Source organism: Hylobates moloch, unplaced genomic scaffold (assembly GCF_009828535.3).
Source record: "Hylobates moloch isolate HMO894 unplaced genomic scaffold, HMol_V3 SCAFFOLD_18, whole genome shotgun sequence".
Lineage (NCBI taxonomy): Eukaryota > Metazoa > Chordata > Mammalia > Primates > Hylobatidae > Hylobates > Hylobates moloch.
This window is the reverse complement of record NW_026652293.1, coordinates 7,364,564-7,382,573: the sequence shown is the minus strand read 5'-3', so window position 1 is coordinate 7,382,573 and position 18,010 is coordinate 7,364,564. Positions and strand designations below refer to the sequence as shown.

Genomic DNA, 18,010 nt, shown 5'->3' with positions numbered 1-18,010 from the left:
GAAAGTCCCTCCAACATTCTATAGAAACATGGAATTTCCTGGTTTTAACCATTTCACATCCAACTGCCATCTCAGAGCTGACCAGAGCAGCACAGACCCTTCCAGCCTCCTAGGACATTTGATGCAGGGCATCGAGTCCTGGCTGGGAAGTTGGCACCTGGGTGCCAGCCCCAGCAGTCTCTGAAGAGCATGGGTAAATTACTGAAGTGTGTGGGCCTCCATGCCTTCAATGCCTTTCTGTAAAATGCTTTCCAAGCTCCCAAACAATTCCAAATATATCCATGTCATCCAATCAACCCATGGAGTAGCTGTTACTCTGCGGCTGAGTGAGCTGGCTGGGAGGGGCTGCATGCTGTGTGCTCAGGTCACACTGGAAGGCATCAGCTGGGTCCCCGCGGTTGCTCTCAGACCTCTGCAGGCCTCCTGGTAAGGTGACTCAGATCCAACTTCTAGGACTGGGTCGGCAGATCCACTCAGATCCACTCAGATCCAACTGGGTCGGCATAGCTCCCACACTCCCTTGGGGCTCCTGGGTGTGGGAGCGTGGACTTCCCAGGCAGCTTTCCACTTAGTTAACTTGCCCAACCTGCTCTGTTGACTCTGGGAAGTGCCCTGAACTTCCCTGCTCCAGTGAACTGCGGGAGATGCCAAAACAGCACCCAGCTGCCCATCACGATTACCAGAAGGGCCTCAGTTCTTGGCTTCTCTGTGGCTCAGACTCTGGTCCTATTGCCTACCCTTGGGAACTCAGAGCATCCTCTTTCTCTTTTCTGCTGAGCTGGTGGTTGCACCGAGTTGCCTCTGTCTCTTTAAGAGAGAAAGAGAGAGCGAGAGACGGAAATCAGGAAGTGTGAGAGAGCTGAGAGCCAGGACTCAGTGCTGAGCTTGGTGTCCCACCGCTACAAGGAGGCAGGGAAGAAACCCACTAGTCCCAGCTCCTGGGGTGGCACAGACATTGCAACTGGACCTGCCTGCGGGTCCTAGGGGCCCTTGGCCACCAGGAGGCTAAGAACACTGCTCATGAATGACAGCAAGCCCTGAAAGCTCTGGGGGTGCCACCCAGTCCCACAAGCCTGCATCCCCTGCAGTGGAGATGGGGTGAGTGTGCAGCATGTGGAGGGGGGTGGGGGTGGAATAAGGGACCAGGCAAGGGGCAGCTGCAGGGCAGCTCAGCTGGGTGCAGGGGTGTGGGCTTGTCGGCAGTGGTGCTCTCACATACAGCGTTGTGTGTGGCATGGAGGTGAGCCACCATGGGCCAACCACAAGCCCTCCCTGGGCTCTGCTTACCAACACCCGAAGCCAGCGATCAGCTCACAGCACCTGCCCTCACCTTTCCCGGGGTCTTTCTCCCTGGCTGGAGTCTCAGGAGTAAGAGACGCTGGGAAAGTCTCCCTGAACAGTTGGGGAATAGAGCTGGAAACCCCCAGCCCAGCCCTGTGGGGGAAGGTGACAAACAGGAAAGGGTTAAAGGGCTAGGGCCGGTGGCCTTTGATGGAGGCTGAGAAGCAACTGCACTGAGGGGCGCCTCTCATCCGCCCTCCTCTTTCCGGTGTAGCTCAGCTCCTGGACGTGCCACAGACAGAAAGCATAACAAACGCTTGCCAGGAAGAGCCTTTGCCTGACTCAGGGCAGCTCAGAGTGTGGGGTAAGTGCGCTTGGCCACAGCAGAGCCCTGAGGAGGGAGGGGAGGGGAGAGGTGGGTGGATGGCGGCTCACATGCTTCACTGTCCACTGCTCATTCATCCAACCACTGGCTGAGGGCCGCTGAGCCCTTCTACGCACCAGGTGCTTGGGGTGGTGGGGGGAGGATCTGCAGAGCGTGCAGAGTTAAGCCAGATGTGCCACAACCAGCACTCCCGGGCACAGAACCCAGGGGCACACCCCCCTGTCTGGGGCTCTGCGCTTTCCACCTCACTGCCTATTATCCCAGAGTCTTCAGCTGTTCCTTGCCCCAGTATCACAGCCCTTGGCCTTGATTTCAGCCTGCTCTGCTCCAGCCCCAGCCCCAGCCCCCAGACCTGCTGGCTGGCTCCAGCCTCAGCGGGGAAAACCAGACCCACTCATTCATGCTGAGCTACTGTTTTGTCTTCAGGAAGCCTCTCAGTACCTCAGTTGCTTCTGTGTAATGTCCACTCCTACCTGATCTAAAACTAGGAGTTGACCACCGATCTCTTCAAGGGGCCTCTGGCTTGATGAACTGACATTATCAAGGATTTGCATTTTTAAAAAAGATTACACAGAGAAAAAGTTCAGAGCGAAGGCTCATAGGATTCCAGGCATGGCAACCCTCAGTTTAACAACCTGTAAGATGTTAGAACACGAAGATGCCTTTACTAGTCTAGCGTTATTTAAAAGTATTTAAGTGGCCAGGCATGGTGGCTCACACCTGTAATCCCAGCGCTTTTTTGGGGAAGCCCATGTGGGCAGATTGCTTGAGCTCAGGAGTTCAAGACCAGCCTGGGCAACATGGCAAAAATCCATCTCTACTAAAAATACAAAAGACAGCCAGGTGTGGTGGTGCACACCTATGGTCCTAAGCTCCTCAGGAGGCTGAGTTGGGAGGATTGCTTGAGCCCAAGGGGTGGAGGTTGCAATGAGTCATAATTGTACCACTGCACCCCAGCCTGGGTGACAGAGTGAGACCTTCTGTCAAAATAAAAAAAAAGAAAAAGAAAAAAGAAAGTGTTTAAAGGATGGTGGCCCTTCTAATGCTTCTGTCCCCAGGTATCCCAAAAAGGCCAGCCCTGGCCTTATTTTTCAAAGAGAAATTGAGTTTAACTTCTGAGGATACACTTTCTGGTACTAATTGCTTTAGGAGAACCAGGCTTTGGAGAAAAGATGAGGACAAAGATGGGAAACAGAATTGTAGGGGGTTTCAGATTCTCCCAATGGCTGAATGATGAATTTTGCCTCCCCTATACCCTGCTTACACACACACACCCACACCCTTCTCCCCAACCCCCTACACACATACACACACACACACTCACACACACACTCTCTCACACACACACACACACACACTCTGAAGCAGCCCCATCTCTCTTGGAGCAGTACTGGCCCGGCTGTCAGCTCACAGCAGCAGGAAGTGGTGGGCCTGGCAGGCAGGCCGGCGGGGGCTGGGGGAGTGGCTCTGGACTCATGTTGCAATCTTGGAGATTTGTGGTGGTGTGGGAGATGCTGCCTGACCCCGGGCCCTTCCTCCTATACTGTTTCTGCTTCCTGGGACAATCTCAAGCCTGGATGCCAAAACCCCAGAATCTTCAGTGCTGGGGAGAGGTGATAGAGACAAGTGGTTTGTCTGTGCAGAATGACCTGCCTGGGGAGGGGCTTCAAGGGGACTTGGGGAGCCAGGACAGGCAGCAGGTGGAACAGGTGCCGGCTGTGGGCTGAGGGCTCAGTGGGGGCCCTCTTGTTGTGCTGTGCATCCTTTTGGGGAAGTTACTTAACTTTTCTGTGCTTCACACTCCCCCTGCTCCCTTGCTTGTGGAATGGCCACATGGAGCCCTTCTTAGGGCAGCCTTGGGGCACAGTTACAGGTCAGGCCACCAGTGGCCACCCCATGCCAGGAATGGAATCCTGGGCCCCCAGCATGCTCTTTCTCTAGGCAGAAGGTGACCAGCCAGCTCAGGGCAGGAGATGCAGAGCACAGCCAATTACCTGTGGCACACAGACGACCTGCTGGGGCAGGGGGCCACTGCCAGTGTGTACAAGGCCCGCAACAAGGTAGGAAGCAACCCTGGCCAGGCCCTGTCCAGCACAGCCTTGGCCCCCTCACACCTCAGAAGTTGGCCCAGTCAGCCCCCAGTGGGCATTGAGGGCGGTGGGACGGGGACCTCTGGATGTTGTGCAGCACACTCACACTGTGGGTTTGAGCAGAGGGATAGGGAGCTGAAAACGGCTCCTTGAGAGGATGCCTCTGCTGGGCACGAGTTGGGGCAAGAGAACTGTGAAGTAACAAGGCAAACATCCAAGGAAGGTAACAGCAAATGGGATCTAGGAATAGCAGAGCAGGGAATTAGGCCTTGTTTGGATTTATCCTGCGAGGATATGTGAGATGATATCCACTCTGTCTTACTCAACAGTGGTAGCTGGCAGGGCACAGTGGCTCACGCCTGTAATCCCAGCACTTTGGGAGGCCGAGGTGGGCGGATCACGAGGTCAGGAGATCGAGACCATCCTGGTCAAGATGGTGAAACCCTGTCTCTACTAAAAATACAAAAATTAGCCAGGCATGGTGACATGCACCTGTAATCCCAGCTACTAGGGAGGCTGAGGCAGAGAATCGCTTGAACCCGGGAGGCAGAGGTTGCAGTGAGCTGAGATCTTGACACTGCACTCCAGCCTGGGTAACAGAGCGAGACTCTGTCTCAAAAAAAAAAAAAAAAAAAAAAAGAATTGGAACCAGACAGACCAGGTTCCAATCCCTTCCCTGCTGCTAACCCAAGGGAGTGTTAACTGCCCTGTGATGATTGTCAATTGCAATTGTAATAATGACAACAAGCCATCCCCTGCAGGAGATCAGAGTGTCAGGATCTTGTCATCTCCCAGTGCTGGACTATCTACCCCTTGAGAGGGAAAGGAGGTGCGGATGGGAGCCCCCATCCAACCAGGCTCATCTCTGGGGTTGGGCTGGCCAGAGAGGCTGAATGGAGGCCCAGGAGAGGGTGGCTGCTCCTCTGTGGGAGCGGGACATGTGCCAATCCCATGCTGTCTCCCACTGCTCCCTCCCCAATGGCAGAAATCCGGGGAGCTGGTTGCTGTGAAGGTCTTCAACACCACCAGCTACCTGCGGCCCCGCGAGGTGCAGGTGAGGGAGTTTGAGGTCCTGCGGAAGCTGAACCACCAGAACATCATCAAGCTCTTTGCGGTGGAGGAGACGGTGGGTCCGGTGCTTGGTCAGAGGATGGTCTTGTCCTTGACCCTTATGGTCTGGGCAGAATCAGGCCACACGATAACAGAGATTTGGTCCCATGCTCATCAGCAGGTCAGAGAGAGCAGGTAAATTGCAGAAGGGAGCAAAGGGTGCAAGGGGGTGGGACGGTGCACGGGAAAGGAACGATGGACAGAATCAGCACCTAAGCAGAGAGGGCTTCCTGGAATAAGTGACTTTGGATTCCAGTGTGTGGGATCAGTGTGGGGCCAAGGAGGGAAGGCCAGGCTGGAAACTGGGACCTGGAGGATGAGGGCTCTGGGCTCCAGGCTGAGCCACTTCTTCCTGGTGGGTGGGGAGGAGAAGTGCCATCCTCCTGAGTCCCTCTCTGTCCCACCCGTAGGGGGGAAGCCGGCAGAAGGTACTGGTGATGGAGTACTGCTCCAGTGGGAGCCTGCTGAGCGTGCTGGAGAGCCCCGAGAACGCCTTTGGGCTGCCTGAGGATGAGTTCCTGGTGGTGCTGCGCTGTGTGGGTGAGCCCCTCCCTGTCCCTGCCTCCACCCTCAGACCAGCAGCAGGCCTGAGACAGATGCTGACAGGACTCAGGTGTCTGACTCCTGCTAATCATTCCATTTAAAATTCCAACTTAAAAATTAAACCTAAAAAAGATTGTACACCAATGTTCATAGCAGCATTATTTACAATAGCCAAAAGGTGGAAACATCCTAACTGTGAAAACAAAATGTGGGAGGTACCTAAAATAGAATATTATTTAGTCTTAAAAGGAAAGAAATTCTGACACCTGCTACAACATGGATGGACCTTGATGACATTATGCTGTGAAAAAAGCCAGACACAGGACAAATCCTGTATGATTCCACTTATACATTCATAGAGACAGAAAGTACCATGGTGGTTTCCAGGGGCTGATGGCAGAGGAGAATGGGGAGTTGTTTAATGAGTACAGTTTCAATTTTGAAGAATGAGGCTGGGTGCAGTGGCTCATGCCTGTAATCCCAGCACTTTGGGAGGCCCAGGTGGGAGGATCATTTGAGGTTGGGGGTTTGAGACCAGTCTGGTGAACACAGTGAAACCCTGTCTCTACTAAAAAAATACAAAAATTAGCTGGGCGTGGTGGCTCACACCTGTAGTTCCAGCTACTTGGGAGGCTGAGGCATGAGAATCGATTGAACCTGGGAGGCAGAGGTTGCAGTGAGCTGAGATTGCACCACTGTACTCCAGCCTAGGTGTCAGAGTGAGACTCTGTCTCAAAAAAAAAAAATTGGAGAATGAGAAAAGTTCTAAGACGGTGGCACAGCGGCGTGGGTGTGCTTAGTGCCAATGAAGTGTACACTTAAAATTGGTTAAAATGGGAAATTTTGTTATGCATATTTTACCACAATTGAACACCTAATCAAAAGAAGTAATACAAAGAGGGGCGCTGCCCTTGAGGAGACAGAGCCACCACCCCTCTCGGTTTCCTAGAGAATCCAGATGGCACCTCCATACCCTAGTGTCCTTGAGACGCCCTCCTAAGCCCCATGCGCGTCTCTGCCCTTCGCCTGTCCCATGGCTCTGCCAGTCCACGGGAACTCCTGTCTCTCTGGACGCAAGGACAGCCTTCCCACCAAGATGAGCCTCAGACACTAGACTGTCCCCGGCCAGAGCCAGCTAGTGGCCTCCCCGTCTGTCCCCAGTGGCTGGCATGAACCACCTGCGAGAGAACGGCATCGTGCATCGCGACATCAAGCCCGGGAACATCATGCGCCTCGTCGGGGAGGAGGGGCAGAGCATCTACAAGCTGACAGACTTCGGGGCTGCCCGGGAGCTGGACGATGATGAGAAGTTCGTCTCGGTCTACGGGACTGAGGAGTACCTGGTGAGTGAGCTGCTGGAGACCCGCTGCCCCACGCTGAGGGCTCGCCTTGCCTTGTGAGCCCCTCAGAGCCCCCATGAGGGGGTGTGGCCCACCTCCTGCTTCCGACAGGAGTTATGTCTCTCCCCTGTACCCCATCCAGAAGAATGCATTCTGTTCTCTAGGACGGAAAAGGTGAGGCTGACACCCATTTTTAAGATGACAAAGGAGAAGGATTTGAACAGTTCTGTTTTCACCTGCAGGTGGCGGAAGGGAGTCTGACAGGTCTCAGGCCCTTGCCAGCCCTCCCGCCCCATGGCCGCGTTCTGGTTCTCTCCGGCAGCATCCCGACATGTATGAGCGGGCGGTGCTTCGAAAGCCCCAGCAAAAAGCGTTCGGGGTGACTGTGGATCTCTGGAGCATTGGAGTGACCTTGTACCATGCAGCCACCGGCAGCCTGCCCTTCATCCCCTTTGGTGGGCCACGGCGGAACAAGGAGATCATGTACAGTGGGCCACAGGGCAGGGAATGGGGCGGACTGGCAGTCCCCTGGCCCTTCCCCCACCGGTCCCTGCTGTGTCTCCTGGTCCCCTCACACTCCACGGCCCTCCTCTGGTCCACCCCCCCAGGCTCTTTATAGATCTCTTTTTGTTAATCGGATCAAACAAGCAGCTGAGCTCTGCCCAGGGCTGATGGGAGTCTGTGAATATGCCCTATGTTAGTTCAGTGCTTCACTTTAGCCTTCTGCTCCCTTACTGCTCTCCTTGTCTCAACCGAAGCTCAAAGAGTGACTTGACCAAGGTGGCAGAGCTCGCCAGGGGCAAAGGTGGCAGCTTCCTGTTCCCAGGTCCAAGGTCTTTCCACGGTTTTGTGCCATCGGACAGGGAAGTAGCAAGTGGCTGGAGACAGTAGCGGCTCCCTCTGAGCGCACCGCCCGGAGCAGAGGAGACGTCAGCTGGCTTAGTGGGAAGGTTGCTGCACCCACCTCAGCCCTGGGGTCCAGCTGTGTGGAACCTATATCAGGCCCGCAAAAGGGGCAGGAGACCAGCATGGACGGGGGTTGTCAGGGAAGGCTGGACTCTGAAGGGAGAGGAGGAGAGGATACTGGGGCCATGCATAGCATGGGCAAAGGTGTGGAGGAGGCTGGCCAGGCTGAGGGAAGTGTAGCAGGGAGGAGAGGCAGTGGACAGGGCAAAGGTGTCTCTACCTGAAGCAAAGGGCTCCAGGAGGAGTGCTGAGGCAAAGTGCTCTCACAGCTGAGAGCCAGGTCTCTCACACTCCATCTCTCAGGCTACTTTGGGGTGGCTGGGTGACTTGAACCTGTGCTCCGAGCCCTTTGTGCTGAGTGTGTCGTTGCCCGGCAATGTGATGGCTGGGGATCCCGCTGACCCGGCCTTGCTCCCCCCAGGTACCGAATCACCACAGAGAAGCCGGCTGGGGCCATTGCAGGTGCCCAGAAGCGGGAGAACGGGCCCCTGGAGTGGAGCTACACCCTCCCCATCACCTGCCAGCTGTCACTGTGAGTGGGACCCTGCTTGGGGCGGGGGGCGGGGGTGATGCTGGAGTCTGAGCTGGGTATCACTTCTCTCTGCTGAGTCAAGACTTCTGAGGCCTGTTCCATCAGGTTCCGGGCATGCTGCAGGCTTGGGCACACCACCTTCCCATCTGGATGCTGGAACGAGTTCTTCCAGCTCTTCCTCCCCAACCCACCCTGCCCCACCATCTTGGTCCTAGCTCTTCAGGACATTCTCTTAGAATGCTCCTATTGCCTGCTTAAGGAGGATAGGTCTGGGCCCCCGCCCCTGACAGTCTCCATGTCCTGGGAGGGCAGGGGGCTGCAGAGCCAGCTGGTGCCCATCCTGGCCAACATCCTGGAGGTGGAGCAGGCCAAGTGCTGGGGCTTCGACCAGTTCTTTGCGGAGACCAGTGACATCCTGCAGCGAGTTGTCGTCCATGTCTTCTCCCTGTCCCAGGCAGTCCTGCACCACATCTACATCCATGCTCACAACACGTAAGTGGGGGCGAGGGGGGGAAGCAGTGAGAACCTTCTCTACCCAAGCAGCAGTGCATGTCCAAAGCAGCATCTCCCACAGTATGTTCTGAGGAGTGTGTACATAGGAACGCTTCTGGGTCCAAACGTAGTTGGAAAAAGACTAGTTCTACAAAGTTAAAGCTAAACAGGGTTTCTTGCACGTACTTCAGAGAGTCGGTACCTTTCTAATGCTAATATGCATCATACATCTGAGAAGTGTGTGCGTGGTGAATGTTGGTTGTACATTTCCTAAAGGTACTGCTCATAGAACCCTTGATTCCTCGATAATTTTATAGAACTAGGTAAATTTTAATGGCAGTGTGACAGGAAGAGGTGCAGAGGCAGAGGCTGGGTATTGGGACTCCTGGGACCTGTTCCCACTCTGTCTCCATCACTATAAGATGTGAACTCTCCCCTTGGTCTCTCCATCCTTGATGACAGAGAAAACCACCCCCGTCCCTCCCTCTGTAAAACAGAGCCCTGTCTATGGGCAACACTTAGCTGGGGCTTAGGCCACCTTGGCCCCCTGCCCTGCCCACTGACACCCCCTGCCCTCTGCTCCCCACCACGGCTGTGTCTAGGATAGCCATTTTCCAGGAGGCCGTGCATAAGCAGACCAGTGTGGCCCCCCGGCACCAGGAGTACCTCTTTGAGGGTCACCTCTGTGTCCTCGAGCCCAGCGTCTCAGCACAGCACATCGCCCACACGACAGCAAGCAGCCCCCTGACCCTCTTCAGCACAGCCATCCCCAAGGGGCTGGCCTTCAGGGACCGTGAGTAGAGCCACCTGGGCTGGATCTTTCTCCTCCCCACATTTTCCTCTGAGACAGGAGTTTGCAATCCAGGCCATTGGTTACTTTTCTCTGTGGGCATTCCTTTGGGGCCATAGGGAGCAGGAGGCAGATGTGGGTTCTAATTGTGCAGACGCCTTTGCGATGCCACATGACGTGGGCTGGTGGCTTGACCTCCCTGGGGCTTCCCAGCATCCTCAGAGCTGTGGAAAGAGCTCCAGTGGAAACAGGGAGATCTGGATTTAATGCACTTTCCATAATCTCTGATTTGTGGGGAAGCTTCAGGCAGTTTGTGTTGGAAGAAGCCCAAGTCTGAGCTCCTGGAAAGAAGGGAAGGGGGTCAGGGGTCCAGAGCTTGGGCCTTTCTCCAAACTCCAGCAAAAATGTCCTTTCTCCTCACTTGAATAATGCCGGCTTTATCCTCTTTCTCTGAGGCTAGGAAGGGGTATTCACCCCAAAACCTGTGGACAAGAGGGTGACTTAGTCCATTTTCGGCTCTTGGGCATGAGGAGGTAGTTCTCAAAAGTGGCCACAAGGTGGCAGTGAGGGATCACAACTTTAAGTGCGGCTAAGGCTGGCAAGGTGGGAGGCTCAGCGTGAGTTGCGAAGCCTGAGGTGGGAGATTGGCAGTGAGGGGTGAATGTAAGCTGGAAATAATGAAAGATGAGCCGACCCAGCACCATATAGGCAGGCCCCTCAGACAGGGTCTTTGTCTGCAGCTGCTCTGGACGTCCCCAAGTTCGTCCCCAAAGTGGACCTGCAGGCGGATTACAACACGGCCAAGGTGAGGGGCAAACTCCAGGTGGCAGCGAGGGGCATGACCCAAGGGTAGGAGGTGTGGGACCTGGCCCTGCGCACCTCTGTGTTTCAGGGCGTGTTGGGCGCCGGCTACCAGGCCCTGCGGCTGGCGCGGGCTCTGCTGGATGGGCAGGAGCTCATGTTGCGGGGGCTGCACTGGGTCATGTGAGTAGTCATGAGGGCTGGGCACAAAGGGGGAGGCGGGCAGGAGGGGGAGGCGGGCGGGAGGGGGAGTGGGCAGAGAAGGGGAGGCGGGCCGGAGGGGGAGGCAGGCCGGAGAGGGAGGCAGGCCGGAGGGGGAGGCCGGCAGGAGGCGGAGGCCAGTATCCTGGGATGCTGTCTGCATGCATGGTGCTGAGTCCCCCGATCAAGGCAGCTCTGACCCAGTCTCCCCTTGGACAGGGAGGTGCTCCAGGCCACATGCAGACGGACTCTGGAAGTGGCAAGGACATCCCTCCTCTACCTCAGCAGCAGCCTGGGAACCGAGAGGTGGGTGTTCGCCCCAGGCCAGCTGGGACCTCTCAGCCCTGCCCTGTCTGCTCCTCACCCTCACTTCCAACAACGCACCTCTCCTCCCCAACCCAGGGCTCCTGCCTTCCCTACCCTCCTAGAATAGAGGGCACCCGCACCCTATCCCTTATCCCCACCTCACCAAATAACTGCAATGGCTCCCCCAAAACCCAGCCCCTCAGCTGCAGGGGAAGGGGCCCATGGGGGCACAGACTCTCCAGGTACCAAGGTGGCCTCCTTATCCCAAGAAGGGGCTTGTGTCCTGCCAAGTCCTTCTCTGAATGATTTAGAATGCTCACCCTATGCCAAGTGCCAGCAGAACTCTAGGGGGAGGACTCACACCCACGCACAGTCCCTGGATGTCACCAGGGATGGAGATCCAGGTGGTCTTGTTCTCCATGCCTCATCTCCTGCTTTCTCTGAGTCTTCAACTTATCCTTGCCTTCCTTGGGTTCCCTGCCCCAATCTTTGGAACCCCACTCCCTCTACTCCCTTGTCTTGGGCTAATTAGGGGGGATGGGTTGGAAAAAGAGAGAGACCGGGCAGGAGGAAGCCAAGTGGAAGGGTCTGGAGATGGAGAATGTGGGAAGACTTCATTGACCAGAGAACGATTGAGAAGTAGGCACAGCACCCCAAATCCTGGAAGGCATGAGGCCATGGTACGGGTGAGGGTGGGAGCTCTGCTGCCTAGGGATGCCACTGGTGGTGGGAGTCTTTGGGGATGGAAGATCAGTGACTGCCCATATGCCTGAAGGCCCCCTCCTCCTGCCACCCCCCAGCCCTTGTCCTCAGGGAGCTCCGGGGAGTTTCTCAGCTGTGCGCTGACTCATGCAGCCCTGCGTGCCTCCTGCTTCGCAGCAGCAACACAGTTGATGGGGCAGCTGGGAAGTGGAGGAGCAGGGAGGAGGAAGAGGACCATCTCCAGATAACAGGGATGGAGTCTCCATCCAGACTGAGCCCCTCTCAAATGGTGACAGAGAGTGGGGTTCAGTCAGCAAAACTGCAAGTGAATCTCCTTTGAGCTGAGCTCTGTCCAAGGCACAGAGGGGGCTCCAGGGGTAGATATGGCATCCTGTCATTCAGAGAGGCCCATGCTTCCTCCGGAGCAGCTAGCCCTTCCTGGACATGTGAGGGCTGATGGGATTGTTGGGTAAGAGGAGACTTGAGATGGGTAGAGGCAACCACGGAGGCCTTCCTGAAAGATGAGGCTTTTAAGGCCAGAAAGAAGAAGAATACCTCAGGCAGGAAGGTCTGTGCAGAGGCAAAGAAAAGGGCCCTGTTCGGGGGAAAGGAGGGGATGCTGGGAGGCTTACTGAAGCCACAGTTATGATGGCAGATGGCCCAGAGCAAAGCCAGAGGTGGACAGAGGTGGAGGTGAGGAGGGGAGGAAAGAATGCATAGAGGCCCTGAAGGGGTCCAGCTAGAGGGAGGTTGGACCGCAATAAAACCACCAGTAGGGAGCCATTGTAGATTCTTGACCTGGAAAGATGTGTTTGGGAAAGCTTTTTGGGTGTCTGTCTGCCCACTTGCCCTGGATGGACAGGCATGGTGGGCCGTGGCATGCTGGCCTGGGTCGGGCCTCCTGGCATCCTGGTGTCCACTGGCTGCTGTTCCCCTGTTCTGGCTCTGCAGCCTCCTCCAAGGTGGCCTCCGTGGTGTGTCTAGAGAGCTGGGGTCAGGCGAGTGCCTGCTTTGAAGCCTATTTCAGCCTCCCATCAAGGAGGAGGATGGTGAGCAAAAAACAGTTGTGAGCAGGCAGCCAGAGGGCCAGGTGCAGCCTCTTCTCTTAGTCTGGGTGTGGCTCCAGCCCACTGTCACCTTCCCCTACCTGGGCCTCTGTGTCCTCATTTTCAAAGTGAGAGGGTTGGATGATCTCTGCGGCCTCCCAGCTCCCACGTTGCAAGCCCATTCTTGCCTGAACATCCCCACCTGTGGATTCTCCTAAGGTCTGAAGACACTAGCTCCACCCACAGTGGAACCAGGTATTTTCATGGGCTGAATGTCACACTGGAGGAACCCAGCACCTCATGCCAAGTGGCCCACCTTTGCCCAGCCTGGTGACTCGCCTCTCCCCCAGTGTGCGTCTCCTGCCTCAGGTTCCCCGGGACAGCTCCTTTGGCAGAGCAACCTTGCCTTTGTCCCAAAGCTCTCTGGCCCTCCTGGGCAGCTGCTGCCATCCAGAGGCACGGCTCAGGCAGCCAGGACGGGCTTTGGGAATCCCAGGGCTTCCCCCAGCCCCACCACCAGGCAAGACATTCCAGGCAAGACTTCATCTCCGAGGTCCTTTTTGATCCCTATGAACACCTTATTATGTCACAGGAAGGAAATTTGTCTCCTCGTTTTATAGATGAAGAGCCTGAGGCCCGGAGAGCTTAAAGGACTAACCCAAGGTCATGCAGATAGCAAATGTGACTGCCAGGACTAGGACTCAAACCCATGTCTCCTGACTCCCTGTGGAGATGGATTGGGTCCAGCCTCACCCTCTTCTGCCGTCAAATATCCCATGCCTTAAAATCCATTTGTGCACTCAGTAATGCCTTCAGCATCCATGCACTGACGAACTACTGTGTGCTGAACACGTTGCTAGGCACTGGAGATGTACGAGGAGCAAAGCGACGGCACCCCGTCTTCAAGGAGCCTGCAGTTCATTCCTGATTCTCTCTTTGCTCAGCTCCCCTTTCCTTCCCTGCTCCTCCATTCCCAAGCCAAAATACACAGCATACTTTTTAAAAATCATGATTGTTACTAAAATGTATATACTAATGGTAGAAAGTTAGAAAACAGAGATAAGCAAAAATAAGAAAATTAAAATCTCATAACCTACTATCTAGAGATAGGTTATCACACCTTAGGAGTACACATCCTTCTGGATATTTTTCTACTATGAGTAAACATTAACCAACATGAAATGATAGTGTATTTGCTGTTTTATAACCTGTTTTTGGGATCACGTCTGCTGTCCCACCTTCTGGACTCATCCAGAGCTTCCCCTTGAAGTTGTTTGTCTTGTCCTTCTTTCTCAGCATTTCCTGTAAACTGGGAAGTTTTAAAACATTTTTTTAGTATTTTATTTTATATCTTTTCTTTTCTTTTTTTTCAAGGCAGGGTCTCACTGTGTTGGCCAGGCGGGTCTTGAACTCCTGACCTCAAGCAATTCTCCCACCTTGGCCTCCCAAAGTGCTGGGATTACTGGTGTGAGCCACCATGTCTGGCTTTTATTTTGTATTTTATTTTATTTTATTTTATTTTATTATTATTATTGTAGAGACAGGGTCTCACTATGTTTCCCAGGCTGATCTCAAACTCCTGGCCTCAAGAAATCCTCCCACTTTTGCCTCCCAAAGTGCTGGGATTACAGGCATGAACCACTGTGCCAGGCCTGAACTGGGAGTGCAGAAGGCTAGATGGATTCCGGTTGAACATTTTTTGCTAGAATACATTATTGATGATGCCAGGTATTGTATGTTGACATACCATTGGCTGGTGACGGCCTGATTCCTCTACTGTACCATTACATTGTCCCTGTAGAAGAAAGAAGCAGAGTGGTGTGACCTTGTCACCGTGCAAATGCCCACCCCTTTATCATCCATCATTGCTTGTAAGGCTATGCCCCAGAGAACAAGTTCACTGGGCAGCAAGATGATAATGTTCTAACTTCTGATACATCATTGCCTAGTAGTCTACAAAATATAGCTTTTTCCCTCATCAGAAAGCTATTGGTTATCAAGAAATACAGTTTCTACTGGACAGGAACTTAATTCTTTCCCTTTAGTTACAAAGTTTCCTAGTAAGGAGATCATTAATAGCAGCCTTGCATCACGGGCCCGTGAATTTTCATACACTCAAGGTGTTACAATCTGTCTCAACCTTTATTCTTTGCAATACTCAACAATGTCACAGCTTGGGTGAGCAGGGCCCTCTTCAGGATGGTGCCTCTGTCCCAAACACAAAACTCTCCAGACCCGGAGAGCCACCAAGGCTTTCCCACAGATGCTATGCCCAGCATGTGCCCACAGAGCTCTCTGCCTCCCACCTTGGCTGCTCCTAAGCCCCCAAATGTCGCCTTTCTCCTTGCTTCCCTCAAGGTTCAGCAGCATGGCTGGAACGCCTGAGATCCAGGAACTGAAGGTGGCTGCAGCACTGAGGTCCAGGCTGCGGACTGTAAGTGAGGCTGGAGGGCAAGGGCTTAGCAGGATCAGAGCTGGGGGCCCCTGTTCCAGCCAGGCTGCCCACCAGTACCCAGGCTGAAGACCCCACGGGGGTCTGCCTTTTTGCCCCACAGCTAGCTGAGGTCCTCTCCAGATGCTCCCAAAATATCACGGAGACCCAGGAGAGCCTGAGCAGCCTGAGCCGGGAGCTGGTGAAGAACCGGGATCAGGTACATGAGGACAGAAGGTCTGTGGGATTTTCCTTCTCTGTGGGGTGGGAGTGGGGGAGTGGGCAGCTCCAAAGGTCCAGTAGCCTTTAGCCTTTATAGATGTCAGCTTGCATTCCCCTTTCTCTTAGCAAGAGTGCTAGGGCATGGGGGGGTGGAGGGAGATCCAGCAATAAACAAGACCCCCCCCCCCACCATGCCGACTGCCGCAGACACCAGCCAGGAGGAGAAAAGGATCTGGGGTCCTGCACCCATCTCGGAGTTTGAGGAATGCCTTGGGAATCTTAGCAGGTGCTATAATTCTGAATAAAAGAAGACTTTAGTTCCCTTTCTCTGTGTCAGGCCCTTGGGTAGGTCCTCTCACGTGCAGCATCTCGTTGAATCCTGAAAACAATAATGATGCTGTGATAATGCCCTTTTTATAGAACCTCAGTCAGTGAGGTTAACTTACCCTGAGTCACAGCCGGTAAATGACAAATGACAGAGGTGGCTTCAGGTCGGGTCTGTCCACCTCCAAAGCTTGGCCTATGCCAGGCAGGGGTTTACAACCTTTAAGGCACCACTCTCCCTTTTAACAGACATAAAAATACCCCCCTCCCCCAGGCCCCGGCTGACTGTGTGGAGCCTCTGACCAGGAGATGGGTGGTGCCCAGTGCAGACCTCCTCCCCATTCTCTGGTGCCTACTGTAATCTGGGCCTATCCCCATCCATCATCCCATGCCCTCAATTCTAAATTCAAACAGCTCTGAACACCACAGGAGTTTTTCTTAACTATTTTGGCCATAAAACCTGACCTAAACCAAATGAGGCTCTTTATAGAATTTATCCCACTTAGGGTGAATGTTCTTGTGGTTCTTTGGAGATGTGAATGTGTTTGATTAGGAGTTGATGCCCTGCTCGGGCCATTCCACAATACACTGTGTGGGTACCAAATTGCCTTTCTGATATCAGAAGACGATTCTCAATTCAGAGCACATTTGGCCCCGAGCCTTTTGGATGAAGGCTGCAGATCTGAGGCCCTGTCCTTTTGGATGAAGGCTGCGGATCCCAGGCCCTGTCTTTTGGGTGAAGGCTGCGGATCCCAGGCCCTGTCTTTTGGGTGAAGGCTGTGGATCGAGGCCCCGTCCTTTTGGATGAAGGCTGCGGATCCCAGGCCCTGTCTTTTGGATGAAGGCTGTGGATCTGAGGCCTCGCCCTTTTGGATGAAGGCTGTGGATCTGAGGCCTCGCCCTTTTGGATGAAGGCTGTGGATCTGAGCCCTGTCCTTTTGGATGAAGGCTGTGGATCCCAGGTCTTGTCTTTTGGATGAAGGCTGTGGATCCCAGGTCTTGTCTTTTGGATGAAGTCTACGGATCTGAGGCCTGTCCCAGCTACTTCATCTTTCACCCACATGTTCCTGGCGGGGCAGGCTCCTTCGGCTGGCAGAGCCCTGGAACAAGCTTGTGCTCTGTTCAGAGTCAAGCTCCAGAAATAGCAGAGATGGGGTCACTTGGAGGTGCTGCAGGGAGGAAGTGGAGCTACATAGGCCTGAGGGTGAGGAAGAACTTTCCCCACACACTCCCGACTTCTCGAACAAAGTGTTTGTATCCAGCCTGAAAAGGGGAAGGAAGAAATAATAATGACCTTCAACCCCAGAACGAGAAGGTCCTCGGGAGATCATCTCCCCAGTTCCTCCACCTCCGGGCAGGACCGAGGCCTGTTGATTCATTCTTGTTTTCAACAAGGATTATTGATTCATTATTTATGTTAAATTTCTGCTGTGTGCCACATATTGGGTAAAACAAGAAGCTATACTCTTCTGCTTTTTCCAGTTGACCAGAGAGAGATTTCAGCTCCCCTCCATCCCCAGCTGTCACTGCCAGACACGCTCTTAGGTTTCAGGGGCCTAGGCTCCTTCCCAGAAGTCTCACAACTTCTCATGTAGTGAAGGCCACATTCCTGTTGCCTGTCCTGCTTGGCTTCCTGTCTCTCTTTAACTCATGCTGTGAGTGCATGTGTGTGAGAGAGGAAGAATAAGCCATGAGAACGAGAGATGGCTGGCTGACTGTACGGGGTCTCAAATAAGCTTAGAGACGGGACAGTCATCTCCACTCCCAGATTGATCCCCCAAAACTGTGGCAGTGAGGCTCCTCCCCTATTCCACTGCCACCCTTCCCCTCCCTCCCTCTTTCCTCTGTGCTATTAGATTCTTCAAACACCTGGTCCCTGTCTCCTGTGTCCACAGCATCCAGCAGATTCAGTGCTGTTTGGACAAGATGAACTTCATCTACAAACAGTTCAAGAAGTCTAGGATGAGGCCAGGTGAGCCCGGGGAGGGCAGATGCCCCTTCTCTCTCCTCTGTCTCCCTTCTTTCTTCTGTCTTCCTTTTCACTGGTGCTACCAGTGGCCACTAACCTCCAGCTGGTGGTTCTTGGAGGCCCACTAAGTGGATGGTTCTGTGCAGCTGCTCTAGGGGCAGGGCCCCTGTCTGCAAGCTGCCTGCAGGCCAGTGGGGGACGTGAAACCTTTACATGCCTGCCTGTTGCCACATAAGAGACTTGAATCACAGGGTTGGGGGATCCAGGGGGCTGGGGCCTGGGTGCTCTAGGAGAGGTGGTCCTGGAAAGAGATCTCTCACCTTGGCAGGGCACTTTAAAGTATAGAATGTCACTATCCATGTGTCCTTGGGGCACTGAGATAGTCAGGTTTTCCAGAAAAGGGAGGATCAGGAGAAGTCCCATTTTGAGTCACTGGGTCAGGCATTTTGGCTGCATGATCCATTAGTCCTCACAAGGAT

The 18,010-nt window shown here is 54.2% G+C and overlaps 1 protein-coding gene across 1 annotated transcript in view; it reads left to right on the top strand.

Annotated features, from left to right (window-relative positions):
• The first annotated feature begins 821 nt into the window (after nucleotides 1-821).
• Nucleotides 822-18,010, top strand: part of IKBKE (inhibitor of nuclear factor kappa B kinase subunit epsilon) — a 23,049-nt gene continuing 5,860 nt past the window's right edge. The window contains exons 1-16 of the mRNA XM_032136802.2: nucleotides 822-1,098; nucleotides 1,556-1,645; nucleotides 3,608-3,726; nucleotides 4,742-4,882; nucleotides 5,277-5,406; nucleotides 6,571-6,752; nucleotides 7,072-7,232; nucleotides 8,137-8,247; nucleotides 8,560-8,739; nucleotides 9,342-9,532; nucleotides 10,270-10,334; nucleotides 10,422-10,513; nucleotides 10,751-10,837; nucleotides 14,944-15,019; nucleotides 15,141-15,253; nucleotides 17,458-17,553. Of these exons, the coding sequence (XP_031992693.1) occupies nucleotides 3,640-3,726; nucleotides 4,742-4,882; nucleotides 5,277-5,406; nucleotides 6,571-6,752; nucleotides 7,072-7,232; nucleotides 8,137-8,247; nucleotides 8,560-8,739; nucleotides 9,342-9,532; nucleotides 10,270-10,334; nucleotides 10,422-10,513; nucleotides 10,751-10,837; nucleotides 14,944-15,019; nucleotides 15,141-15,253; nucleotides 17,458-17,553 (1,712 nt within the window). The 5' untranslated portion in view covers nucleotides 822-1,098; nucleotides 1,556-1,645; nucleotides 3,608-3,639. The remainder of the gene's footprint in view (nucleotides 1,099-1,555; nucleotides 1,646-3,607; nucleotides 3,727-4,741; nucleotides 4,883-5,276; nucleotides 5,407-6,570; nucleotides 6,753-7,071; nucleotides 7,233-8,136; nucleotides 8,248-8,559; nucleotides 8,740-9,341; nucleotides 9,533-10,269; nucleotides 10,335-10,421; nucleotides 10,514-10,750; nucleotides 10,838-14,943; nucleotides 15,020-15,140; nucleotides 15,254-17,457; nucleotides 17,554-18,010) is intronic.